This window comes from Rhinolophus sinicus, chromosome 12 (assembly GCF_057876585.1).
Source record: "Rhinolophus sinicus isolate RSI-liver-muscle chromosome 12, RSI-T2T, whole genome shotgun sequence".
Lineage (NCBI taxonomy): Eukaryota > Metazoa > Chordata > Mammalia > Chiroptera > Rhinolophidae > Rhinolophus > Rhinolophus sinicus.
The window spans coordinates 44,109,054-44,136,303 of NC_142512.1; the positions used below are offsets into that span (position 1 = coordinate 44,109,054).

At 48.3% G+C, this 27,250-nt stretch overlaps 1 protein-coding gene across 5 annotated transcripts in view; it reads left to right on the top strand.

Moving 5' to 3' along the window:
- Positions 1-27,250, top strand: part of MRC2 (mannose receptor C-type 2) — a 51,261-nt gene that overhangs the window by 8,227 nt on the left and 15,784 nt on the right. For all 5 annotated transcript variants that reach the window (XM_019733029.3, XM_019733026.3, XM_019733027.3 and 2 more), the window contains exons 2-8: positions 20,896-21,297; positions 22,054-22,227; positions 22,424-22,588; positions 22,805-22,918; positions 23,410-23,553; positions 25,818-26,006; positions 26,171-26,325. In XM_019733029.3, the coding sequence (XP_019588588.2) occupies positions 20,896-21,297; positions 22,054-22,227; positions 22,424-22,588; positions 22,805-22,918; positions 23,410-23,553; positions 25,818-26,006; positions 26,171-26,325 (1,343 nt within the window). The remainder of the gene's footprint in view (positions 1-20,895; positions 21,298-22,053; positions 22,228-22,423; positions 22,589-22,804; positions 22,919-23,409; positions 23,554-25,817; positions 26,007-26,170; positions 26,326-27,250) is intronic.

Below are 27,250 nucleotides of genomic sequence, written 5' to 3' on the forward strand. Positions count from 1 at the left end.
GTGCTATTTGTAGTAGCAGAACAAATTGGAAACTGTCTAAGTACCTAACCGTAAGAGTATGGCTAAGCAGACTAAGAGATCTTAACGTGACAGTTTATATAGTTCTAAATAACAAATAGACAGCTAATATCAGTATGTGGAACTATGTCTAAGAAGGAAGTTCTCATGACCGTAAGACAATCTCACAAAATAATGTGCACACACCGGTAACAATGAAGGGAAGATGCATGCCTGGTCACTGATACTCATTTAGTTAACTGTTTTGTTTTCAGTTTTGTTTTTGTTTTCCTGAGCATTGAGAATGTGCTAGGCATGGTATTTAGTGCTGAGGACACTGGTGAAAAAAACCAAGCCTTCCCAACGCTTGTATTTTGAGAGCAATCCCCCAAAATGTAGAGCAACATAAATAGAGTCAAAGGTTCACTGATTTCATTTTAGGGGCCATTTTTCAAGTTCATTAGAAGAAAGATGGCAACAATAGACTGCTCTGAAATCTCAGACATGGGGTTGGGAACCTGCCTGACCGCAGAGAGAACAGCCTTGAGTCAAACCAGCCTGGTGGAATAGGAATTCAACAGGAAACAGCCTTGCTGTCAGTCTTGGCCCCTGAGGAAAGGATTTTCTGGTATAACCCCATAAATGCTTAACCTCGTTTCTGAAAGATCTGAGGAGCATTCGTGGTTTGGAAAGAGCTTGGAAGCACTGTTTATAATAGCCAAAGCAAAAACAAAAATGCACGTCACAAGAAATATAGATAAATAAATTACAGAGTGTAGACACAATGACATATAATGCAGCCGTGAACTACTGAACCTCAGCTCCGTGCATCCACATGGGTGAATCTTAGACACATAATGCAGACGGGGGGAAATCTTTCTCCATTCATCTATTATTGGGCACTTAGTTTGCTTCCACCTCAACTATTATAAATAATGCTGCCATGAACATAGGGGTGTATATATCTTTTCCAATTAGTGTTTTTATTTTCTTCCGACAGTTACCCAGAAGTGGAATTGGTGGTTCGTCTGGTGGTTCTGTTTTTAATTTTTTTGAGGATGGTGACGATCATTTTGATCACTTGGTTCAGGCAGCGTTTACCAGATTTCTCTGCTAAACTCATTAGGTACTTTCCCTTTTTGTATTTAGTAGGTAATCTAAGGAACCCAAATTATATTCTTTAAAAAGCCAAGTTTTTCATAGCAGCGGTCTTCATAAGAGCCCACAACTGTCTGGTTCCCTGCATGGTCTTCTTTTATTTTACAAATAAAATATGTAAAACATTATAATATGACGAATATTTGTGAACCCACCACCTAATCCAAGACGGAGAACATTGCAATACGTATACAGACACGCCTTGTTTTATTGCACTCACAGATACTGCATTTTTCACAAATTGAAGGTTGTGGCAACACGGTCTAGAAAAGGACTTTCAGCGCAGTTTTTCCAAAACAGCATTTGCTCACTTCATGTCTCTGTGTCTCATTTTGGTAATTCTCAGAATATTTCAAACTTTTTAATTATTTTATATCTGTTATGGTGATCTGTAATATTACTATGATAATTGTTTTGGGGTACCACTAACCATGAGAACTTAATCGATAAAGGTTGTATGGTTTCTGACTGTTCTACCAGGGCTGTTTCTCTTTCTCTTTCTTCTTGGGTCTCCCTTCCCCTAAGACACAACAATATTGAAATGATGCCAGTTAATAACCCTACAATGGCCTGTAAGTGTTCAAGTGAAGGGAAGAGTCCGAGGTCTCTCACTGTAAATCAGAAACCTACTGAGGCAGGCCGAAAACTGAGATAGGCTGAAAGCTAGGCTTCTTGTACCAAATATGTTAGCCAAGTTGTGAATGCAAAGGAAAAGTTCTTGAAGAAATTAAAAGTGCTACTGCAGTGAACACAAATGATGAGAAAGCGAAATAGCCTTATTGCTGATATGGAGACTGTTTTAGTGGTCTGGATAGAAGATCAGACCAGCTACAACATTCCCTTAAGCCAAAGCCTAATCCAGAGCAAGGCCCTAACTCTCTTCACTTCTATGAAGGCTGAGAGAAGGGAGCTGCAGAAGTTTGAAGCTAGCAGAGGTTGGTTCACGAGATTTAAGGAAAGAAGCTGTCTCCCTAACATAAAAGTACAAGGTGAAGCAGCAAGTGCAGATGTAGAAGCTGCAGCAAGTTATCCGGAAGATCTACCTAAGACAATTAATGAAGGTGGCTACAGTAAACAACAGGTTTTCAATGTAGATGAAACAGCTTTAAATTGAAAGATGCCATCTAAGACTTTCATAGCTAGAGAGGAGAAGTCAATGCCTGGCTTTAAAGCTCCAAAGGACAGGCTCACTCTCTTGTTAGGGGCTAATGCAACTGGTGACTTACTTTAAGAAGCCAGTGCTCATTTACCATTCCGAAAATCATAGAGGCCTTAAGAATTATGCAAAATCTACTCTGCTCTATAAATGGAATAACAAAGCCTGGATGACAGCACATCTGTTTACAACATGGTTTACTGAATATTTTAAGCTCACTGTGGAGACCTACTGCTCATTGACAATGCACCCGGTCACCTTCTAGCTCTGATGGAGATGTACAATGGGGTTAATGTTGTTTTCAGGTCTGCAAACACAGCATCCATTCTGCAGCCCACGGATCAAGCAGTAATTTTGACTTTCAAGTCTTATTATTTAAGAAATATATTTTGTAAGGCTGTAGCTGCCATAGGTAGTGATTCCTCCGATGGATGTGGGTGAAGTAAATTGAAAACCTTCTGGAAAGGATTCTGCATTCTAGATGCCATTAAGAACATTCATGATTCGTGGGAAGAGGTCCAAATATCAACATTAACAGGAGTTTGGGAGAAGTTGATTCCAATCCTCATGGATGACTTTGAGGGGTTCAAGACTTCCTTGGAGGAAGTAACTGCAGAGGTGGTAGAAACAGCAAGAGAACTCTAGAAGTGAAACCTGAAGATGTGACTGAATTGCTGCAATCTCATGGTGCAATGTTCACGAATGAGGAGTTGCTTCTTATGGATGAGCAAAGAAAGTGATTTCTTGAGATGGAATCTACTCCTGGTGACGATGCTGTGAAGATTGTTGAAATAACAGCTGAGGGTTTAGAATATTGCGTAAACTTAGTTGATAAAGCAGCAGCAGGGTTCGAGATGATTGACTCCAGTTTTAAAAGAAATCTGTGGTTAAAATGCTATCAGACAGCATTGCGTGCCACGGAGAAATTGTTCACGAAAGGAAGAGTCGATCGATGCAGCAGACTTCACTGTTGTTTCATTTAAGAAATCGCCACAGCCACCCCAACAGTCAGCAACCACCACCCTAGTAACCAGCAGCCATCAACATGAAGGCAAGAACCTCCACCAGCAAAAAGATTACAACTCGGGTGAAGGCTCAGATTATGGTTAGCACTTGTTAGCAATATTTTAAAATTAAGGATGTACAGTACATTTTTTTAAAGAAATTGCACACTTAATCAACTACAGAATAATGTAAACATTACTTATGTGTAAACACAACTTCTCTTCTGTCTCCCTCCGTTCCCCCCAGCCCGTCTCTATTTTGTGTTGATCCATTCCTTGCTTTTAAAATGTTAATTCTTGCAATATAATGTAAACACATGAAAGTGAAAACATCATAAATGTTCAGTTCAGTGAATTTTCACAAACTGAACACACCCATGTAACCAACACTCAGATCCAGCAAATAAGAATTTTGCCAGTATTCCAAGTGCCTTTACACATTTTCCATGGGCTTATTAGGCATAGGTCTTTCTTCTTTGTGAACTGTTTGTTCATATCCTTGAATCTTATCTCTTCAGGTCTTAGAACCTTAAAATGATCAGGGTCTCTATATTTTTCTCCTTGGCTTATATGAATTTTTTGCCATAGTTGTTACAAATATCTTTCCCTTGTTGTTCATTCAAAAATTTTATTTGGGAATTATTAGTTTTAATTCCCCCACCTCCTCCACACACTTTGCCTCTTTAGTAAAGTTTACAAAGCCCTTTGGGGTCGGACTGGGTTCTCCCCTTCATGGGGAGCTCGTGTTCTCCCTCTGATGTACCCCCAACTTTTCTGTTTGACTAGCCCTCCTTTCCCTAAACCCTCAGCAGCTCATCTGAGCTGGTGGGGAGCTTCAGTTAGTAAACTTGAATGTGCCAAAAGATAATGTTACATATGTATTTTTTCAGGGTAAGAATATACTTTTTGTGATTGTAAGAAAAAGAGTCACTGTATACAATTCAAATAATGAAAAAAAAAGTTACCAAAAAAAAAGAAAGAAAAAGAAAAATTACCTGAAATTTTCACCACTTAGAAACAGCCCTGATAACATTTTGGAGAATATCCTTCCAAATTGTGTCTCCTCTCTTTTCTCTCCCACTCCCTATGTAAGACTTTACATAGATGTTTTCATACTGATTTCGAACCTTCGTTTTTCATGAGCCGGTATGTCGTCAATTTATTTCCACCCAATGCTTCCATTGGCTGTGTAGGATTCCACTGTACCTATGAACGTACCCTAACTTATTCCTTGGTGAACATTCAGGTCATACCTCTTTTAATTACCAAACACATTAACTGTAGAAAATACAAAGAGCAGAAAATAGAAATGAGGTCATAGTATACATTCAGTTTTTTAAAAAGTTACACTGTGGACCTCTATTCATGTCTAAACTCTTACAAGTCAATTTCTGTTGTCTGCAGCGTGTTCCATTGCATGACTGTGTTTCAGTTTATTCAGTCAATACCACATGGTTGGACATCCGTGTTCCCCCAGTCATTGCTACTGTAAATGATGCTGTGTAGCTAAGTCTTTGCATAGATTCTTAAGAATTTCCTTAAGCTAAACTCCTAAAAAGTAAATTCGGGGATCAAAGGATTTGTGTGTTTGAAGGCTTTTGGTATATGGTGTTGAATTCTCCTCCAGAAGGCTTGCCCCCTGGGGCCACTGCTACCATGAGCTCACACTGTGTGGGGCAGCGTGCCCACCGGGTGGGGAGCACCAGCATGGCTCCTGGCACATGCTGAGTGCTCAGCGATTGTTATGTGCGGTAAACACGAGCAATATTTTCTCTACCCAACAGATGAGGACACGGAGGGATGATGAGGTCCAATGACTAGTTCAAGAGGGGGAATTCAAACCCAGCCTTGTATCCAGAGCCTGTGCTCTCTTAACCGGGCCACTGACTTTTAAAAAATATTTTTATTTTTCAATTACAGTTGACATTCAGTATTATTTTATATTAGTGTCAGGTGTATGGCATCGCGGTGGGACATTTATATAATTTAGGAAGTGATTCCCCCCGATTCGTCTAGTCTCCACATTGGTTTTTAACTAATATCAGAGGGAGGAACAGTGATGGTTGTGGGAGCAGTACTTTTTTATATAGACCTGAAAATGTATGGAAGAAATTGGGAGTGAAAGGATGGGGAAAGAGAGGGAATCTGGGGCGACCTGTACAGACATTCCTTTGTAGGTCAAGTCTATTGTAGGTCTGGGTGACGTCACAATGGTGGTGATGGTACTGGGGTGTTGTGACCCCTTGTAGCTTTCGGGGGCAAAACAAGTTAAACTCAGCCAACAAACACTGAACCCGGAGTTGGGTTCCTGTGGGAAATGCAGAGAGGTTTTGTTGCTTCAAAGATCTTAAGATGCCCCCTGTGTCTCCCTTCCCTCCATTTTATTTACTCTAGAAACATTATAATAATATAATAGAAAGTTACAGATAATCCCAACCTCCTGGCACAGGAAATAATTTCATGTTTCCCTTATTCCCTTCTATTCATTGTCCATACATAGATCTGTTTTTAAAGGAGGGTATAATTTAGAGGATGGTAAACCCGTCCCTTAGGACAGAGGGCAGCTTCCTTCCCACCTCCCCTGGTCCAGTCCAGTGCAACACACATGTATCAAGCACCTGCTGTATGCCCTGAACAGGGAGAGAAGTGGGTAAGACACAGCTCCCGCTCTTAAGGAACCCATTTAATGAGGGGGAGAGACCATAAAAGGATCCTGTTAGTATTTTTGTAGCTCTCTCCGTAGCTCTCTCCCTGTTTGTCTCCCCAAGAGTCTGTGAAGAGATAGAGAGGGTATTTTATAATTCAGTTTGTAGGTAAGAAAATAGAGTCACCTAAGGTCATTTAGATGTAATGGCAGAATCAGAACCCGAACTCCTGGGCTACATCTTTATTCTCAGCCTGTACTGCTTACCCCTTTCCTCCCTCCCATTCTTCGGATCCCAATGCCGCGTGACTGCCTGACTCCCGGCGAGGGTCCCATGTACACTCTGTCTCCTCCTCCTTTCCTGGGCGTCTGCTATGCTAAGTGGCCCAGGCACTACCCCAGCTCCTTTCACATTCTCCCTTCCAGCTGCATATTTCGTGACCTCATTTTCCCTTTGCAGCCGCCCTTGGAGTTTACTTCTGCAGAACCTGAATGCGGCAGGGAGACCAGCATACCCCAGGCTGCCCTGACCCTCCAGAAATTTCCTAACTTTTCCCTAACACACTCACTGCCCATGGCCTCTTCTTGCATCTCCTTTCCAGGCACACCTGAGGAGGGGTCCAAAAGTTCCGAGGCCAGAAACAAAGGATCGTTGCCAGGGACCAGGCACCCATGGGAATGGGGGGAGGACTCCGCATCTGGACCGTGATTTATTTTTCTTTTAATTCTTCTGAAGAGCAGCTTAAACACTTGAGTCCCTGGCGGTATTTCCTCTTATCGTTTCCTTTTATCCAGAGTGCAGTGTCTGCTAAGCCTGGTTCCCAGGCTCTCTGCTGTGAAACAAACAGATTCTTGAGCTCAGGGCCCCAATCAGGACCAAGGCTCTAGTTTTAATACCAAAAAACAATAGTGGCCTTCCATTACTGAGTGCTTACAGGCACTTTCATATGTTTTCTCGTTTAATCCTCCATGAGACGGCGCTTATTAGTGTCTTTCCCAAAGTGAGGCTCCCAGAAATGAGGCAGCCAGCCCAAAGCCCAAGAAGGGACGTGAACCTGGGTGGGTCCAGATTCCAGAGCAACCGCCCAACCCTCCACCATGGTGCCTCTGGAGAAGGTGTGTATAAGTTCCCATTAACCTGTCACTGCAGAGATCAGCAAGTGTTTAATCTTTGGCATATAGTTTTAGGGAGATCCTGAAGGTTCCCCAGCAAAAAAGATTTTTCAGTTCAGCTAACTTCAGAGAGTGCTATGCTTTCCTTTTAGAACCAAACAAGTCATCCTTGAATGTCACTCCATCAGAAGGTCAGGGAATTGCCAGTGAGCAGAGAGCAAAAGCTCATTAGGAACTGTGTCATGTTTTCTCAGAGTCATATTTTGCTGTGTTTCAGACACATCTCGTGAAAGGAATGCAGTGTGTCACAAGGACATTGTGAAGCCTAATTTAGAGGCACTCCTTCCCCCTTTTATTTTAGTTTTAAAATAGAGCCCTCTGATCATTTTTTTTTTTTTAATTTTTGTTTTTTGGTGGGGGGAATATTGGGGAACTGTGTGTTTTTCTAGGACCCATCTGCTGCAAGTCAAGTCGTTGTTTTCAATCTAGTTGTGGAGGATGCAGCTCAGCTCCAAGTCAAGTCATTGTTTCTTTTTTTTCAATCTAGTTGTAGAGGGCGCGGCTTGCCTATGTGGGAATCGAACCGGCGACCTTGGTGTTATGAGCACTGCACTCTAACCAACTGAGCCATCCAGCCGCCCTTCTCTGATCATTCTTAATAGAGACCAGAATACTGAAGAATGTTCCTCTATTCTGATAAAAAAAAGGTGCAAACATAACATATGGCCAATCTCATTCCACCCCAGTGTTGGGGTGTGGGCTGCAAAAAGGATGGGTAGGAACTGGGGCAAGCTGATAAGCTCCTTCCCAGATGGGCACCTCCACCGGGAAACTGACTGGCTCCCTGCAGGCACACTGGCTTAGTGTTGTTAGGCCCCCCAATATTTCCAGGAGAAGCTGGAAATCCAGATTTTTATGTGGAATCGCTACAGTTTCAAATGTTGCCTCATTTTCATCACACTGTGATGGCCAAATACAACTTGCCTGTGGGTTATCTGGTTCAAGTACGTGAAACAGTTGTTTGGGGCTCAGCTCTGGAACCTGTCTACCTGGCCTCCCATCTGAGCTTTGCCTCTTATTAACTGTGTTATCAAGATGTTTGATCTCTAGGTTACAGAGTATCTCAGTTTCCTGATCTGCCAAATGGAGATAGGAATTTTACCTACTTCTGAGGGTCACTGAGAGGATTAACAAGAAGATTAAGGAGAAAGCCTTGGAATCCAGTGCCTGGTACCTAGCAAGGGCATGGTAAACATTAACCTGTAGCATATTTGTGTCCCTTTCTATAAGTGCAGAGTGACCATATGAGGTCGGACAATTAAGGTTGTGAACTCATCCTAGAAAAAGTGCTACACACCTCATTGCTGAATATCACTACCATCACCTTCGAAGGACTCCCCTTGGGAAGCTATGCACCAACGCCAGTGCCTAGTCCATGCTTCAAAGCAATTTTGGAACTCCTTTTCTGGAATGGCCATCAGAGCTGTCGTATTACCCGTGATGTCCGAAATGTCATCAAAATGTCTTCTTTCAATATTTCCTTTATATTCGGGTAAAGAAAGAAGTCACTGGGGTCCAGATCAGGTGAGTAGGGAGGGTATTTCAATACAGCTATTTGTTTACTGGCTAAAAACTCCCTCACAGACAGTGCCGTGTGAGCGCGTGCATTGTTGTGATGCAAGAGCCATGAATTGTTGGTGAAAAGTTCAGGTCATTTTCATCTAACTGTTTCACGCAGCCTTTTCAGCACTTCCAAACAGTAAACATGGTTAACTGTTTATCCAGTTCATACAAATTCTTAATGAATAATCCCTCTGATATCAAAAAAGGTTAGCAACATCTTTGCAACAAGTTTGCGAACTTAATCATCAGACCTCTTATGTCTTAGTTTGCCTGGGGCAGTCCTGGTTCAAGTTTGTAGTGGTGTGATTATCACTGCTAACTCCCCTTTTAATTCTCAATATGAGACAATAAATTATATGGTCAATTATATAAGCAAATACTGGCATTTTGCTGTTCAGGACTATGAAAAGGTCTCGGTTCCAATTGTTGGAGTCTCTTGGACAAGTCACTTAACCTTTCTGTGTTTCAGTTTCCACCTTATAAAGCATTGACAAGATGAAGTCTAAATTCCCTCAGTTCATATTCATTCTATCATTCTACAAAAATTTACCATGAGTCCAGACTATGCCAGTGAACATCCAGAGCTTAGAGGGGAGGAGGACGGACCTGGGCCCTGAAGGGATGCTTGTCATGGAGGACCAACTGTGCGGGGAGTTGGGAAGTCCTACCCTTTTTTTTTTCTGTTATTTGAAAGACTGTTACCTAGAAATTGTTCATAAAATGTTTTGAATTGAATGTTTATCCTTCTAACCTCAATTTCTCACAAACAAATCATTCCAGTTTGGTATACTTTCCTACACATTTCTATTTTATGACTGGGTATCTACATTTAAAAAAACACACTGATTTCACTGTGGAAAATTAGAAAATACAGAAAGGCATAAAAGATTCTTCATTTCCGTTGACTCTGGCAGCGAGCAGTAGGGGGGTGTCTAATATTTTAGCTTTAGGTTACTCCCGTCCTCCCGCCACCCCCCCCACTTCTTCAACCACTTTGTCAAAACTAAATTAAAACAAAAACAAAAACAAAAAAAACTCTCTCTAAATTTGCCTGGGTGTCTCCAATAAATGCTCTCACTCGTTCATTTATTCATCCTCAATAAACCAGGTATGGACCACCTAATCTGGTACTATGGCAGGGGCCCCAGAGGACTCTCCTGTCTGTTATTTTATGAAATAATCTGCTCCTGACTCTCCCTCCCACAGATAAATAAAACAAGGGTGGCTCAGCAGAGGCCTTCAGGATCGGCTTTAACGAGTAGGTGGGCCTAGTGGGTGATGTGGTCACTGCCAGCTGCAGGTGATTTCTGCGCCTGGGCGTGGACGTACCTCCACCCACGCGCGCTCCCTGCCAGTGGCAACTGCAGAGCTCAGCCCAGCTACAGACCGGATTCCTGGGTCCTGCCCTTCGCGGTCGGGTCAGTGAGGTTGGGTTGTGCTGGCTCAGAAAGCCACTTCCTGCCGCGACCGGAGCCGGCCGTCGCTGTGAAAGTTGCCCCCCCGGGGAAGGAAGTGGCTTTGGGCTGTTTATTTTGGCTGCGGGCTAGCAGACGGCGCCGGGGGCCGCGCAGACCCGGCGTTTGCAGAGCTGGGCTGGGGAGCCGAGCGGACCTCGGGACCCCGGGGGAGGCTTCGCGCCGAAATGCCGCGGGGCTCTGAGGAGAGCGGGAGCGGGGAGTTGGGGGTGGCACGTCGCGGAGGGTGCTCGGCAGGGTTGGGGGGCGGCACATAGCGAGGGGCGGCGCATGACCGAGGAAGGGGGACGCACTGGGAAGGGGCGCGTGGCAGGGGCGAGGTGTGCTGCGAGAGCCGGCGCGGTGGAGGGAGGGCGCGCCGCAGGGGAGGGGTGGCACTTCGCGCAGGGAGGGCGCATGGACTAGGAGGGGCTGCACTGCGCAGAAAGCGCAGCTGCGGGTGAGGACTCAGAGCTCCGAGGACAGGCGGGTTCCAGCGCCTCACGTCCTGGGGACGGGATGAGGTAGGCAGGTGTCAAGGTATGCCTGTCCCTGGGATGCGCAAATGAGGAAGAGACGTGGGGAAAGGGCAGGGGAGCGAGGCCGCGGGACTGCCGGGAGCGGACGGTGCAGGGTCCAGTCAGAGGTTAGAAGCGAGATCCTCTCTGTCGGGGCTCGGCGGCTTCCCGCCTTCATCCAGCAAGATGGGGCCTGGGACAGGACATACCGAGAAGACACATGTTTTTATCTGAGAAGATTTTAAAAACCAGCAGGGGATGAGATCAAACACCGTTAAATCTCTAGAGAAGGTCAGGGCAGGTGAGCATTTGTGTTCCAGAGAGCGCCAGAGGCCGGCCACACTCAGCAGACACTAACTGGGGCACCCGGGGAACCAGGCAGAGCTGTGAGGAGGGTGAAAGTTACCTTTCCGAAATTACACGCATTCCCACTCCCCACCACCCCATCACATCCCCCTTCTCATGCAGTTATTAGATGGAGGTGAAAGCCCATCCTTAACCCATTCCTTGACAGAGTTTGCCTTAATATCTTCCTAGAATACAGCATATCACATTTGCAAAACGTACATTTAAACATCTCTGGGGCTGGCCAGGTGGGCTCAGGCGGTTGCAGTGCTCTGTTCCTAATGCCTGAGGTCTGGGTTCTATTCCCACATGGGCCAGTGAGCTGCGCCCTCTACAGCTAAGATTGTGAACAACAGCTCTCCCTGGAGCTTGGCAGCTGTGAGCAGCCAGAGGTCAGCCTGAGCTGCTGTGTGCTGCCACCGGCTGCTGTGCTGTGGTGGGCTACCGTGTGCCACCATGAGCAGCCGGTGGCCAATGTGCGTGGCCGGCAGCCAGCTTGAGTGGCTGGCAGCCAGCGTGAGTGGCCATGGGCTGCCATGTGCCGTGGGCTACCGTGTGCTGCCATGATCGGCCAGTGGCCAATGTGAGTAGCTAGCAGCCAGCATGAGTGGCCGGCAACCATTGTGAGCGGCCGGCAGTCAGCAAGAGCTGCCATGAGCTGCTGTGAGCAGCTGTCAGACACGACTGCCTCAGCTGGGGGGAGCACAAGGCTCATAATACCAGCATGGGCCAGGGAGCTGTGTCCTACACAACTAGACTGAGAAACAACGGCTTGAACCAGAGTGGGGGTGGGGGGAAACTTCTCTAGGAATGAATAATAAAGGAAGCTTACAAGGATTGGAGAGAGAGAGAGAGAGAGACCACACACACACACACACACACACACACACACACACATACACACATGCATGTGACAGCAAGACCAATGAGGCCGTGTGTTCGGTTTAGGCACTGTAAGCAATGGAGGGCTAGCAGTTTGTCCTGGCTGGAATGGAGGGGCTGTTGAGGAGGCGGGAGGAGAGTATGAAAGGCCTGGAGGCTGGAGGGTAGAGGAAAGCTCACAGTAGCCCAGGATTTTGGTGGGGATATTTCACAGCTGGACATGGTATTGGGCCTCAATGTCATGTGACTCCCCTGCTGTCCCCACACTATTCAGGTCCAGTGTACTTGCATGGATATGGTACATAGCCTCTAGCAGAGGTGGTGCAGGGTGGGGTGCCAGGTCCCCAGGGTTAGCCCCTCAGCAGGGCGGGACTGGCTGCTTCTGCTGACTCAGGGACATTTCCAGGCCTGGCCTCAGGGCCAAGCTGCTCATTGAAAACAGCTGCTCCTCTTGGCTGGTGGCCTTGTGGGCGGCCCCTGACTCCCTGGGATGACCTCTTGCCTCTGCGTGGTCTGGGGAAGAGGGACTGCGTCTGGGGAGGGGGGCCAACTTCAGGGAGGCTCGGCATCTAGAGGCCACCCTGCCCTACCCTCGGGGACCAAATCTAGTCAACCCCCCGGGACTCGCTAGCTGGCCCTAGTCTCCAGCTCTCTAGGAGCTGAGCCAGGCTGGTTGCTGGGTCTCTAGCCTTTGCTCCTGCCATTCCCCTAACTTGGAACACCCATCTTGTCCTTGTCTCTGCTCACGCCTTTCAGGGTTTTGTTTGACATGCTTCTCATTCAGCAGATACTTGTTGAGAGTCTGCTGCGTGCCAGGCACTGTGCTAGAATTAACTTCCTCTGCACTGTCTTCAGCATGATGTCTTTAACTTGTAATGGAGAGCAGCTGTCTTATTTGAGGTCAGACCTCTGGCTGCCTCCACTGCTGGGCTGAGTCCGGGAAGCTTCAGGGACAGCTGAGAGCTTTGCTCCTGAGAGGCAATGAGTCTTGAGCCTTTGCATTCAGCCTCAGGACTCCACCAAAGCAGTGCGTGCACCGTAGCAGATGGGGAAGGAGGCCACAGTGACCGTCAACAGGACAGGGAGGAGACGGGTTACTGACTCAGTGTAGAGCAAGGAGCTTTAAAACCCAGTTACCTCTGAGCATAGGAATAAATTTCCAGGATGATGACCTGGTGGTCTGAAAAGCAAGGAATTGTGGACTACACATCGCAAAGATTCCTGTCACATTTCAGTTATCTGGAAAATCCATTTCTATCCAATAGCTTCACCCCCAACCATGCAGTCAGTATAAGTTAGACTTGACTCTTTTGTACACTTGTTGATGTGTTGCTTGTAATTTTTTCATGGATGGCTTCTTGAGTTCTCTGCCTCTCTAGCTGCATTGTAAACGTCCCAAGGGCAGAGGCCATATTGTCTAATTTCCCTGTAGTACCTAGTACAGTACTTCATAAATGCATGTCCTCTGCATGAGTGAGAAAGCCTCCGGGGGAGCAGGCAGCAGGGTGATTAGGAGAATAGGGTGGGGTCCAGCCCGGGAGCACTTCCTCCAACATGGCCCAGAGCCTGTAGCAGCCCAAGAAGCTCAGTACTGATCAGACAGTCAGAGGGAATCCTGGAACACTAGCCTCCAGGGGAATAAGGAGAAACGGCCAGTGTTCCAGACAGAGAAGGGTCTGGCTCCAAGACAGGATTTGTGTTTATCAGGATTCTTCTGGTTACAAGGTCAGAAACCCAATGCAAACAAGCTCAGCAAAAGGAACGTGGCTGCAAATGACCCTGAGTGATTCACAAAATGGAGGAAGGGCCTCAGGAACTCGGGGACCGGGACTGGACGTTGAACATGTCTAGGACTCCCTTCCTCTCCCTCCGTCTCTCAGCTCTGCGTCTCTTTCTATATTATCCCCATTCTTGCCTGTAGCAGAAAGGTCTTCTCCTGGTAGGAAATATGGCTACTGGCAGCCCCAGTTTAGCCATCTCAACAGAGAGAGACAACTTCATGTATTCCAGGGGAGAGCTGATCGGCCTCGTGTGAGTTATGTGCACAGTCACTGTGGCCAGGGGGATGGACACTGATTGGCCAAGAGTGAGCCTTGTGCCCACTCATATAGCCAGAGGTGCAGAGAATTTCTTTATAAATATTAATAAGAAGGGGATGAGAAGTTTGCTGGACAGACAAAGGCCAGAGACTGTGGGCAGTCAGTGAGGTCAAGGATTCTGTCGTCTCCATATTGTCCAGTGCCTCCCAGACCATGTGACAATAGGAGCTGGATTATGTCTCTATTCACCACTATACCGTTGGAGCCTGGGACCCTGCCTGATAACCTATGAAATTCTCAACAAAGATTTGTTGAATGAATGATTGGATGACATCCAGTTGGTGCTCAGTGCACGGTTCCCTGTGTGGCTTCATTCATTTATTCACTCACTGAACAAGTACATAGGGAGCCACAACTTAGCGTACAGCACTGTGCTAGGTGTGGTGTGGTTGCCAACACAATACAAGAGGCCATCTTTGTCCTTGGTGAGGACCATGCCAAGATCCTAGTGAGGGGCATTTTCCCTCCCGGTACTGATACCTGATGCTCCCAGGTGTGTGGAGTGAGGCTAGAGGAGTGGGTAAGGCTGGAAGGAGCCTTCTCAGGATGGGGGAGGGGCATAAGGCCCTTCCTTTGAGCTCCCTCAGCTACTCTGTGAGCTTGCTGAGAGCATGGATACAACGAACACAGTTCTCCAAATGCCTCCATTCCCTTCCCTCTTCCCTTAGCAGATCCAGCTCAGCCAAGGCTGGGCTTGCTCTCTTCCTCCATTGGGCCCTGGAGAAAGAACCTCCTTTCTGTGAGGGCCCAGGCCCACCCCTTGACTTTGGGTACAAAGTGCTCTCCCAAAAGCCCCTTAGCCCCCAGCTTGGCAGAGACCTGGGGATCCACCTCCAAGAATTCCCCTGTCTCCCCTTCACTTTGTACCTCTCCTGCAGGCCTCTTCTCGGCTCCGAAATGCCTCATCCTTTTCTCATTGCTGCCAAGGTAGTTCCGTGACCTGCATTCTTCACCCTCTGCCTCTTCCAGGTCCTCTGTGTCTTCAGGGAATCTCCATGCCCTTGGAAGGCGCAGCCCCCTCCTACTCCCCTAGACACCTGGATTTTAAAGGGCTTGTTTCCCTCGTGTCCTGCTGTGTCTAAACCCACTGTTCTCTAACTAGGGCAGTGCTGTGTGTTTCCTTGTGGCCCCAGCGTTGCCTGGGACATGCTACACACATAGCAGGCACTCCAAGAAGATATGTGGGTTTGAACCCAGAACGTCAGAAGAAGGAGGGGACTTGCAGCCATGATTCATGTGACAGGAGGAAACTGAGGTACTGTGGTTGGGCATCTCTTTCCCTCTCTGGGCCTAAGTTTCCTCATCTGTTGAGTGAGGGGAAGGTGGCCTGATCCTGGGATGGCCTCTCCCGATGGACATGGATCCCTTTCAAACCCGTCATTTGTCATGTGTTACGACTGTACAGGCTGGCCAGAATTGCTTCAGCCCACGTGTGGGTTTTCTGATTGAAGAGAGGAAGATACTGTCCCCCTGGGCTGCTGTGGGCTCCTGTGATGGTTTGGGCTGCACTGTCCAGTCCCATCTCTGAGAAGCATCTATAAAAGCAAGCACGATTTCCTCCCTTTTCTGGTCCCAGGCCCTTTCTCTGTCCCCTGTCAAGGGCCACTTTCTGTTACCACTGACTCGTTGCTGAAATGGAGTTTCTGAGAATCAAATACCCAGTCCCTAGAGGAGGCTCAGGCAGGTCTGGATCAAGTCCTGGGGCCAGTTTATTCTTGGAGGGTGGCTTCAAGGGGGAAGGATTAGCTGTGGCAGTCACCCTGGAGGTCCTTCAGGAATTTACCTGTGTTTTGGTGCTGTGAAAGACTAAAATGACCAGTGTCCCAGCTCTACCAGCCTGCCCATCGGGGTGTGTTGAACACTCGGTGACAGGAGCTGTGGACATTCTGTTTTAGGAAAATCGGGCAGCTGGGACAAAGAGAGAAAACCAGTCTGGCATGAGGTTCATTCATTTGTTCATTCAGTATTTATTAAGCACCACCGTGTGTCAGGCAGAATTACGGGTACTGGGGATATGATGGTGAAAACAGAGATAGTCCTCAGAAGTTTGAACAAGATGGGAGACAGAAAATAAAAATGTGTCAGATAATGAGGTCTAGTTCTGGAAATGGCAGGATGGCTTGTATCAGTTGTGGACAAAAAAGAGGCCACATATTAAACCTGACAAGCTCAAGGGGGGCCAGCATGGTGGGGCCTACAAACGAAGAGACTGAAAGTCTGAGACCACATAGGATGGTCTGAACATAACTCCTGACTAAAAGGAGATGTCCTAGGCCTGTAGCTTCCTTGCCAAAGGTCAATCTTTACCTTAAGTGAGTCTGTTTATTGTCTTTGTTCTTGTAAGATAACATACCTTTGAACCGTCAGAGTGGTCATTTACAGATCCCCTCCAAGGCACCACTGCCAGAGCCCAAGACCACAAACCCCTCATTATCACTGTGTTCCTCATACTATCTCTCTGTGCTGTAAATGTTCATCATTAACTGTCCTGTACCCACCAATGTAAAAGAAATGTGTGTCTCTCCATTTTACTTTTTATCCAATCCCAGAGATTTCCCCGCTTTGTTTTCTCCCGCCTCCCTAATCTATCACCAGTGGATTGCATGTAACCCTCCTTAGTCTCCTCCTTTGATTCTAATGTATAAAATAAACTGCAAAACTGCCATTCTCTGGAGCCTTTCTCAATCTGTTGAAATTTTGCTTTCCGGTAATTGTCATCAGTTTGACTCAAATAAACTCATGAAAATTCTCTATAGGTTTGGACGTTTCTTATGTCGACACAGCCTAACTCTCTAGCCAAGAGTGCTTATAGACTAAGGATAAAATATAAAATACGGTGGTTTGAGAGCAATCAAAAACAGGTAGATGCTGGGGAGGAAACAGTCTTTGAAAGAAAAGAAGCAGATGAGGTGAGTGGCTCATTTAAGCAGGTTCTTCCCCCTTCCCCCCCCCCCCCCCCCCCGCAAGAGTACTGCCCCGTATGACGTGTCAACGTAAGAACATCCAAACTGGTGGAGATTCTTAATGAAAAATTGTTTGAGCCAAACAGAGGATACACCTGGAAACAAGATCTCTACAGACTAAGAAAAATGCTTCCAAGAAATGACAGTTTGCTGCTGCTTTTATGCATTTGGAATTAAGGGGGGAATGTAAGGAAGATTACATGAAGGTGGGAATTGAATTACAGGATAGTTAACAAGATGATGAGCTCTCTTGAGGGTGGTCTGAAAAGAGGCATTTCAAAGGTGTGTTAACCTAGATGCACAGAAACAATGGACAGGGCTGCTTGAAGCAAAGATAAGCCTTTTACTAAAGTTATCTGCCTGTGGTGTGACTACCCACTGTGACCTGCCCATTCAGGAATTTATAATCAGATCTCCATGTGAAGTTACTTTCTGTAGAAGTAACTTCCCCTTTTTTGTACACAGGGGAGCTAAAACGCAAAGTGGCAGTTTTACTGGTTAGAGTTTGGGGCTACCATAAAAACTAAAAATCAAGAAGGAAAATTCTGGAAAGGAAGGAGCCATAGAGATGTCCCCTACAGATTCTCAAATCCTTGGTGACTGCTGAACTGTGCATGGGCAGTTTAAACTGTGAGGCTTTAAGGAACCCAGGAAGAAACAGCAGCTGGGAGGCAGAGGTTTCCATTGTTCCCAGTGCCAAGGAAACAGTTTGGAATTCAAATTCTACCAATTTAGAGGGGCTTGGTAATTGCCTAAGGTTTTCCTCTGAAACTCCAGAAGGGCCTCACCATATGATTAAAGCCAAGGCTAAGGACCACACCCTAAGACTAAAGGCAAAACCCAAACAACCCCACCCTAGCAAAGCCTAAAACCAAGCCTCTACAGGATCAAGGTGATCCACCAGTAATTTAACTGCCTGCCAGAACAAAACTCAGCATTCTTTTTAGGAAGATAAATCCAGACTCCCTGTAACATGCCATCTACAACGTCCCATATACAATAGTATACAATTAAAAAAAAAAAAATCCAGACTCCTTATGACATTATCTACAATGTCCAGTATGTAATAAAAATTACTAGACATGCAGGCAGCAGGAAAAAGTGACCCATGATCAAGAGAAAAAATAGTTACTAGATGCAGACTCACAGATAACCCAGATGTTGAACAAAATATCAACGAATAATAAATGTTGTGAAGAGAACTACAGTCAAGTGATATGCTAGAGAGTAACTGTGTGGTGACTTTAGAATAGGAGGTCACGGGGGGCCTCTCTAAAGATGTGGCTTTGTTTGAAATGTGAAAAGCCAAGCAGAGGAAACAGTGCCAAGTTTCTGAGGCAGGAAAGAGTCAGGCCTGTTCAGTGAAGGGTGAGGAGGTCAGTGTGACCTGAGTAAGGGGGAGTAATGTGACCTGATATCAGACGGGTAGGCAGGACCAGATCATGTAGCATCTTGAGGCTCGTAGTAGACTTTGAATTTTATCTGAAGAGTGCTGATTGCCTTTGAAGGACTTAGCAGGACAGAGATTTACCCAATTTAGGTTGTTTTTTCTTTTACTGGAGTCAGGTTTTCATTTCAAATATTTAAAAGCCCATTCATTTTTTTAGCTGTTATACATATCTTTTGCTCATTTTCTATGGCATTGTTGCTATTTTGCTTAAAACATTTTTTTTGTAGACATTCTTTTTATATTAGGGACTTAACTATTTGCCTCTGATAAGTTACATATCTTTTTATCATTTCAATTTTGATTTCATTTATGGCATTTTTCTTGCCATGAAAAAAATTATGTCATTGAGTTATCAACTTCAGAACGTCCAAACCTATAGAGAATTTTTATAAGAATTTATTTGAGCCAAACTGAGGACAGTGCCCAGAAGCAAGATCTCAGATGCTCCAGAGAATGATAGTTTTGCAATTTCTTTTATACTTTGGAAGGTAAGGAAGATTACATGAGGGCAGGGGTTGGATTACAGGATAATTAACAAGACTGTGCTCTCCCGAGAGTGGTCAGGCTTTAGGAGGAGTGGTCTGAAAAGAGGCATTTCAAAAGTATATTAATCTAGATGCACAGAAACCATGGACAGGGCTTGCCTGGGGCAAAGATAAGCCTTTTACTAAAGAAGTTATACGCCTGAGGTGGGACTACCCACCATGACCTGCCCAGTTAGGAATTTATGATCAGATCACCCTGTGAGGTTACTTTCAATTAAATTTATACAGTGCCTCCTTTTCACCCACAGAACCCATCATTGTTTCTATATGACCTTCAACACTCCAATATGATTTTTAAAAGTATTTTAGAATGTATTTACATCTTTAAAAGAGATCATTCTGGCTGGCCATGGAGAACGACCTATCGAGGGATGATAAGGCCAGCATGGCAGAACAGAAAGAGCTTGAGGTTTGGACTCAGAAGACTGGGATCAAATTTCAGCTCCATCGGTCACCAGCCTGTGATTCTGGTCCAATATTTTTGCCTTAGTCAATTTCTTTACCTGTAACAGAATAATAATAATAACAATACTACTACTACTACTACTACTACTAAACATATATAGTGCTCTTACTATGTACCAGACCCTGTTCCAAACATTTTACATGTATTATCTCATTTAACCTTTACAACAGTCTTATGATGAGGAAACCAACTCAGAAAGAGGTTAAGCAACTTGCCGAAGTGACACGTTAAGTGGCAGAGTTGAGATTTGAACCCAAGCAGTTAGATTCATGCTTTCAAGGCATGAAAATTAATCCTGTGGAGCTAGTGGCTAATGGATGCAAAAGTTCTTTGGAGACTGGGATGTGTCCGTGTGTATGTTGCGTACTAAATCGAGGAACACGAAGGGGGTGGGTGAAATGTGAACGTCAGAGAGACTGGGTTTGCTTACTGGCTCTGTGATACTGTGAGTAGGTCACTTTATGTCTCCAAACTCATCTCAAGTCTCTCTCTCTCTCTCTCTCTCTCTCTCTCTCTCTCTCTCTCTCTCTCTCTCTCTCTCTCTCTCCCTCTCATTCTCCCTCTCTCTCCTTTAAAATATAATAGCAACTTTAAGATATAACAGCTTTGAGATAACTCACATATTGTAAAACTCACCCATTTAAAATGTGCAATTAATTGGATTTTTACTGTTTTCACAGAGTTGTGCAACTGTCTCACAAGATAATTTGAGAACATTGTCATCACCCCAAAATAAACCCTGTACCTTTTAGCAATCGCTCCCCATACCTATCACCTCAGTGCAGCCCCAGGCAACTGCTAATCTGCTTTCTATAATTTTAAGTCTTGATCTGTAAAGTGGGTGCTCGGAGAGGTGATGGGCAAGAAGATGCAGGATTTGGGAAGCCAGAGAGCTAAATGCTGCCTAAAAAATAGGACTGAAATGATTATGGAGGGCATGAATGGCTGGGTATGCGTGGTGGTGAGTGGTTTGAGAAGATTCTAGATGGGGGGAAAGGATGGAGCCACTGGCTGAAGGGCAGGGGGGAAGAGTGAGACAAAATGACTCCAGGCTGGAGAAGACGTTTGGTGGAAAACCACGCTATATAACAGAGTTATGTGGTGTGTGATGCAATGTGGTGTGTGATGTAAACGTCTCCACTGCTCCCATTAAGATCTTCAGAAAAGTTTACAGTAGTCAACTTGCCATATAGAATTGGGTTTGCTTTTGGGATGGGACAGGGCTGAGTCCTGCCCCCAGGTGGCATGGAGCTAGCCCAGAGGCTGCATGCAGACTTTTCCTCAGCTGGACACGGGCGTAGCAGTGCTTCTCACCACCCTCCCAAAGGGATTAGTAGTGAGGACTGAGTAATTTGACATATGAGAGAAAGCTCACAACCAGCCCTGGGCTCACGGTTAATGTCTGTAGGTGGCACTGGCCATCAAGGGCCAGCCAGGAGAGCCCCTGTGGTGTCTTCATGCCTTGCCTTCCCTTCTAGAACCCAACGTCTTCCTCATCTTCAGCCATGGACTGCAGGGCTGCCTGGAGGCCCAGGGTGGACAAGTCAGAGTCTCCCCAGGCTGCAATGCCAGTCTTCCTGCCCAGCGCTGGAAGTGGGTCTCTCGGAACCGGCTCTTCAACCTGGGCACCATGCAGTGCCTGGGCACAGGCTGGCCGGGCACCAACAGCACTGCCTCCCTGGGCATGTACGAATGTGATCGGGAGGCACTGAATCTTCGCTGGCACTGTCGCACATTGGGTGACCAGCTCTCCCTGCTCCTGGGGGGCCGTGCTGGCAACACGACCAAGGCTGGCACACCTGAGCGCGGCGACCAGACCCGCAGTGGCCAGTGGCGAATCTATGGCAGTGACGAGGATCTATGTGCTCGGCCCTACTATGGTGAGAGGCTGCTTGCAGGGGAGGGGAGGCTGCTTGTATGGTCAGGGAGCCACAAAGGGACAGACTCTGGGGTGACAATGCCTTTGGCCTCTGCAGACCTTTGGCAGTCACATCTTTAATTGTAATAGGAAGCATTTTTGAATAAGAAAATTAACTTCAAAGCATTTAATTTACCTATTAAAAAATAACAAAATACAGACTTGTAAAGACCTCAAACAGTACAAAAGTGCGTAATACAAAATTAAATGAAAGTTCCCTTCCCCAGGCCCACTCTCCAGGGAGACCCCAGGGTAAGCCCCAGAGGTGCCTTGATCCCCGTTTTGCAGACGTGACTAGAGACCAGGGTCACCCAGCAAGGGGCCTTTTGTGGTGGGCAGCTCCATCCTGGGGTCCTTTTCCTGGAAGCCGCCCTAAGTTCCAGGATGGAACCTGGGGAGGAGGGGCTCACAGGCTGGGGAGCTGAGCGGGATTCCTTCAGGCTCAGATCTCTATGGGTGACGTGGAGGCCCCCTCCCCCAGCTGGAGTTTGGACAGGCGTTGGGGCATTAGGGTCCCCTTCCCAGCCATTGGGATGAGCAGCAGAAACTTTCCCAGGCTCTTGGGCTGATCTGATGACGGAGGGGGACGTAAAGCCACAGTCTGGCACCACTGCCTCCTTCTCCGTCTGCTGACCCCTGCCAACCCCTGGCTCCCTGGGTTATAGGGGTGGGCAGCCTCTGGCGTCCAGATGCCAAGGCCTGGCTCTCCTCCTTGCAGAGGTCTACACCATCCAGGGGAACTCCCATGGGAAACCATGCACCATCCCCTTCAAGTATGACAACCAGTGGTTCCATGGCTGCACCAGCACAGGCCGTGAGGACGGACACCTGTGGTGTGCCACCACCCAGGACTACGGCAAGGACGAGCGCTGGGGCTTCTGCCCCATCAAGAGTGAGAGCCGGGGGCTCCTGGCGGGAGGCTGGCCAGAGGGTGTGGGTGGCAGAACTTCTGGGACCGGGGAGAAGTGGCCCCTCCCTCCCAGCACGGAACAGCCTGGGTGGGGTCTCTGCACTCCGTGAGGGACCCCTGTGTGGGCCCTGAAGGACAGGACCCGGGACGGACCCACGTCCGGCTGTCATGGTGGCAGGTAACGACTGTGAGACGTTCTGGGACAAGGACCAGCTGACCGACAGCTGCTACCAGTTTAACTTCCAGTCCACGCTGTCGTGGAGGGAGGCCTGGGCCAGTTGTGAGCAGCAGGGGGCGGATCTGCTGAGCATCACCGAGATCCATGAGCAGACCTACATCAACGGTGAGATGACAGACAGGCCCTGGGTGGGGCTGGCTGGCGGGGGTCTGACCCAGCCGGGGACAGGGCAGGGTGCCAGGAGCCTGAGACCTGCTCCCACCTTGGGAGGACCCTGAGCCCTTTCTGCTTGTGGGGGGTAAGGATGGTGTTGGTGGGGGCAAAGAGTGGGAGGGCCGAGGATGGGCCCCCCGCTTCTCACTGTCACCATCTTGCTGTCAGGGCTTCTCACTGGCTATAGCTCCACACTGTGGATTGGCCTGAATGACCTGGACACCAGTGGAGGCTGGCAGTGGTCGGACAACTCGCCCCTCAAGTACCTCAACTGGGAGAGTGGTGAGGCGTGGGGTTTGGGGTGCAGGGTGGCCTGGGGACACCACAGGCACTCAGCCTCCTATTTATTCCTCGTACCCTATTCCAGGCAAGCAGGGATGCCGGGTAGGGGTGGATCCCCCCACCTTCTGGACTGGCCCCACTAGCCCGTGCTGTGCCTCTGTGAATTATAAACGAATGCTCAGGGCACAGGGCACGGGCAGTAGACTGGATTTCAGCCGCAGCCCCGTGCACCAGTGCACCCAGTGCCACAGCAGCCTGGCTGGGCAGGCGGAGTGGGGCTGGTACCTGTTGCTGAGTAGAGGGCTCGGGACATGTCGACCCCGGAGGGAAAGCAGTGAGGCCCTGGTGTGGCCAGTGCCGGAAGGCTGAGCGGAGCGCTGGGCATCTCCTTCTGGCCCAGGCTTCTCAGGGAGCAGGGGTTTCGGAGGAAGGCTCCGGGGCCAGGGTGTGAGTCTCGCTCCTGGGGTGCTGGTGCCCTGCCTTCCCCACAGATCAGCCAGATAACCCGAGCGAGGAGAATTGTGGAGTGATCCGCACGGAGTCCTCCGGCGGCTGGCAGAACCGTGACTGCAGCATCGCGCTGCCCTATGTGTGCAAGAAGAAGCCCAATGCCACGGCCGAGCCCCCGTCTCCTGGTGAGCGGAGGTCCCAGCGCAGGGGGGTGGGTGTAAGGGAGGGGCTTAGTGTCACAGCCACAGCGCAGCCTCACAGCGCAAGGTGACGTTGATCCTCCCTGTTCTTATTTAACGGCTCAGCTAAAGTCTGAACAACTTGCAATGTGCTATTAATTCATTGGGGGATTTGTTGAGAACTGTGTTAAATGCTGGTGTTACTTACCTTGTCCTAGTGGGGGGTCACAGTCTGCTGGAGGTGACAGACATCTCAATACACAACAATCCCAAGTCACGCACTGTTATGAAAATATGTGTAGTAAATGTTACAGGAGAAGAAATGCCTAGAGAAGGAATTGATTAGGCTTGTGAGAGTGAAACAGGGTTTCGTGGAAGTGACATTTCAAGTCGAGTCAAGTTTAAAGTGGCATAAAGAGATGCGAGGAAGACCTCAATGTAGACTCGCAGGCCCTAGCCCAGATTGATTGAATCAGGACCTGCATTTCACACAATCCTGTACCTGCAATTCACGTGCAGGTCGAGTTTAAGAAGCACTGACAGCGAGCGTGATGAAGAGAACAGTTCAGAAAGGCAGGGTGCAGCCAGTTCCTGAAGGCGCTTGGCTGCTGGGTGAAGTTTGGGTGGAACCAGGTGTGCTGTGGGGAGCCTTTGCTGGTTTGGAAGCTGGGAGTGTCTTGCTGACTTCTATGATTCATAGAGAGAGCTCTAGGGGCCCCTGGAGGAGGTGGGAGGGTGGCAAAGGGCAGGACACTGCTCTGGGGGCTCTGCCCTCACTGGTGTGTGGCCTTGGGCAAGCAGCTGTTTCTGAGGTGCAAACTGAGAATAAACTCACACCCTTCGCAGGGTTGCTGTTAGGCTGGTGACTTGGCCTGGGCCAGAGAAGCATCTCCATAGGTGGCCGAGGGTGTCTGTTGGTTTAGGCTGGAGGGGCCCCTGTAGGAATCCAGTAGCCCTGGGAATGGTGAAGAGGGGAGTTTTATAAGTAAAAGGCAGCAAAACCAGAAAAAAAATCCATAAATCCACAGAAAGTAAAGAGCTTACAGAGTAAAACTTCTGTTTCTGACTATTAAAGTGTTGCCAAAGACCGAGCCAGGGCCGTCAGCTTCTGTTTTCTCCCCTGACGTCCTAGGGGTTCAGGAGCAAAGGCTTAAAGCCTTGGCGCTCCCCCCCCCCCACCCCATCTAGGTCACCTCACCTCTAACTGGAGGGAGCCTGGGCAGGAACCAAATCCAGGTGTTCTCAGAAGCTGCTTTTCTGAAGGAAGGAGGGCCTGGTGTGGGCAGGTCTAGCCTATCTGTGGTCTTCCTTGGGGACGAGACCCTCACCAAGTTCTCCTGGGTCTCCCCGATGTGGCCCTGTGGCGAGTCCTCTCATGGACCTGCAGATGTGTCCATAGCCTTGGTTCTCTTTCACCCCAACCCACATCTTTCTGTATGAGGCATTTTTCTAGGCAGTTTCTTCTGCCTTCCTCGTCTCGTCACTGAAGCCATGTCATTTCAAAGGCAGCCACCATCTTGCCCCCAAAGTGTCCATGATTCCTGAGTTCCCTTCCTCCCACAGCCCAAAGCAAGCCCCCTGGGGTCTGAACACCCACTCAGCTCCTATTCTTTTGGAGGGCGGCAGCCTCAGATCTTAGCTCAGTGGCCAACAGAGATGATTGACAGTTCCAGAGCCCAGGAGCAAGCCCGTTCTGGCTCTCATCCCTGCCTACTTTGCTGGGTCACTAGGAAACAGTATAGCTGGACCCTGGAGAGGTTCCCAGAATGGAGTGGATCCCAAAATCCCAGTCTGGAGTGATGCTTCGAGTGGGTACATGCTTTCCCACCCAGCCAGGCAGAATCCTGCCCAAGCCTGACGTTGTGGGTGGTTTTGTAAAATCTTATTTTCTCTTGCCAAGGCTCAGGTGAGGGCTTGTTTGTCTCAGCTGCCCTTGGACCACGATCCCCAGTGGGTGAACTTGAAATACACGGAACTGGGGGCCAGGAAGGGCCCATGACCACACAGTTCCTCAGCCCCAGGGTGCAGGGAGAGGAGCTGGGGGTGGGGGAAGTAGCAAGAGGAGAAATCCCAGCCAAGGGATGCCATCCAGTGAGCAAGGACTTTACGTGCTGCCAACACAGTGGGGCTCCATTTCCTTACCTGTCTTGGTGAGAAGGGCTAATGTGGGACAGGTTTGGGGAGGAAGTGACTTTGGGGCCCTGCCTGTGTTAATGCCCAGTGGGTTGGTGCCCAGGATGCCTGAGCAGCGACCCCGTGGGTCTCTGCAGATGTGTGGGCCAATGTGAAGGTTGAGTGTGAGCCCAGCTGGCAGCCCTTCCAGGGCCACTGCTACCGACTACAGGCAGAGAAGCGCAGCTGGCAAGAGTCCAAGAAGGCATGTCTGCGGGGCGGGGCCGACCTGCTCAGCATCCACAGCATGGCCGAGCTGGAGTTTATCACCAAGCAGATCAAGCAAGGTGAGGGGCTGCTTGTCCACTGCCAGTCAGGGGTGGAAGGCAGGGCCTCCCGATGCCCAGCCATCCTTCCCAGGAGACTCAGGGACTGTCCCTTCCTCCCCTGCTGGTGGCTAAGGCTGACCTCTCCATGTCTTCTCTCCCCTCTCTTCCACGGCACCCCCCAGAGGTGGAGGAGCTGTGGATTGGCCTCAACGATTTGAAACTGCAGATGAATTTTGAGTGGTCTGACGGGAGCCTTGTGAGCTTCACCCATTGGCACCCCTTTGAGCCCAACAACTTCCGGGACAGCCTGGAGGACTGTGTTACGATCTGGGGGCCGGTGAGAATCCCTCTCCCTATCACAGGCCCCTAATACACCCCAGCCTCCTGGTGCTACCACAGTCCTGTAATCGGTGCCTGCCTGTAACTCCACCCCATGGCCTCTCAGAAGCCCCCCACTTCCCCACCAACCACTTCCACATGGAGAGATTGCCAGTGTTTGACACCCGTCTCCTCCCCCAACTTGCTGGATCACCTTGGGCAAGTTACTTAACCTCTCTGCCTCAGTTTCCTCATCTGTCAGTGAAACAGTACTGGCGCCAACCTCAGAGGGTCATTGGAAGGATAAAAGTTAATTCTCCCAAAGCTTTAGGACGTTTCCTGGAGCCATCTTGGTCTCCTGCCAGATGCTTCTCCCTGCCAGCAGGTGGCATCAGAGCCCACATTATGTGGACATTGCTGCACTGGTCGGGCTGCTCTGTGGAGTCCTGTCTCCTCAAGAAATTAGGGGGTGATGAGTATTTGCCATGTCATTGGCTCAGATGCAGTGTGGGTAGATAGAGGAATTGATGCAAGGCTTCAGGCAGAGATAAGAGACCTTTTAAAAAGGGACAGAGCTATGGAGATAGACTATCCACTCCAGGGACAGAGAGGATACTGTGCCATGAGATACCACAAACAGTGCCAGGGACCATAGAGACAGAGCCATCTAGAGTAGGGGATGCTATTTTAAAATTTATAAACAATTATTTGTTGAGTGTCTACTACATGTCAGGCATTCTCCTGGGGGCCGGGATAAACACCTCTACCCTCGGATGGAGCTAAAAGGCAGACAAACTGCTGGCTGGGAAGCTGTGGACAGAAGAGGGCTAAGGTATTGGGAGGGGCTGACCACTAAATTTCTCCTCAGCTCCGTCAGCTGTGATTCGGGTCTGAGCACCAGCCTGTGCTCAGCCTGGATCTGCAGGTAATGGCTGGACGCCTTG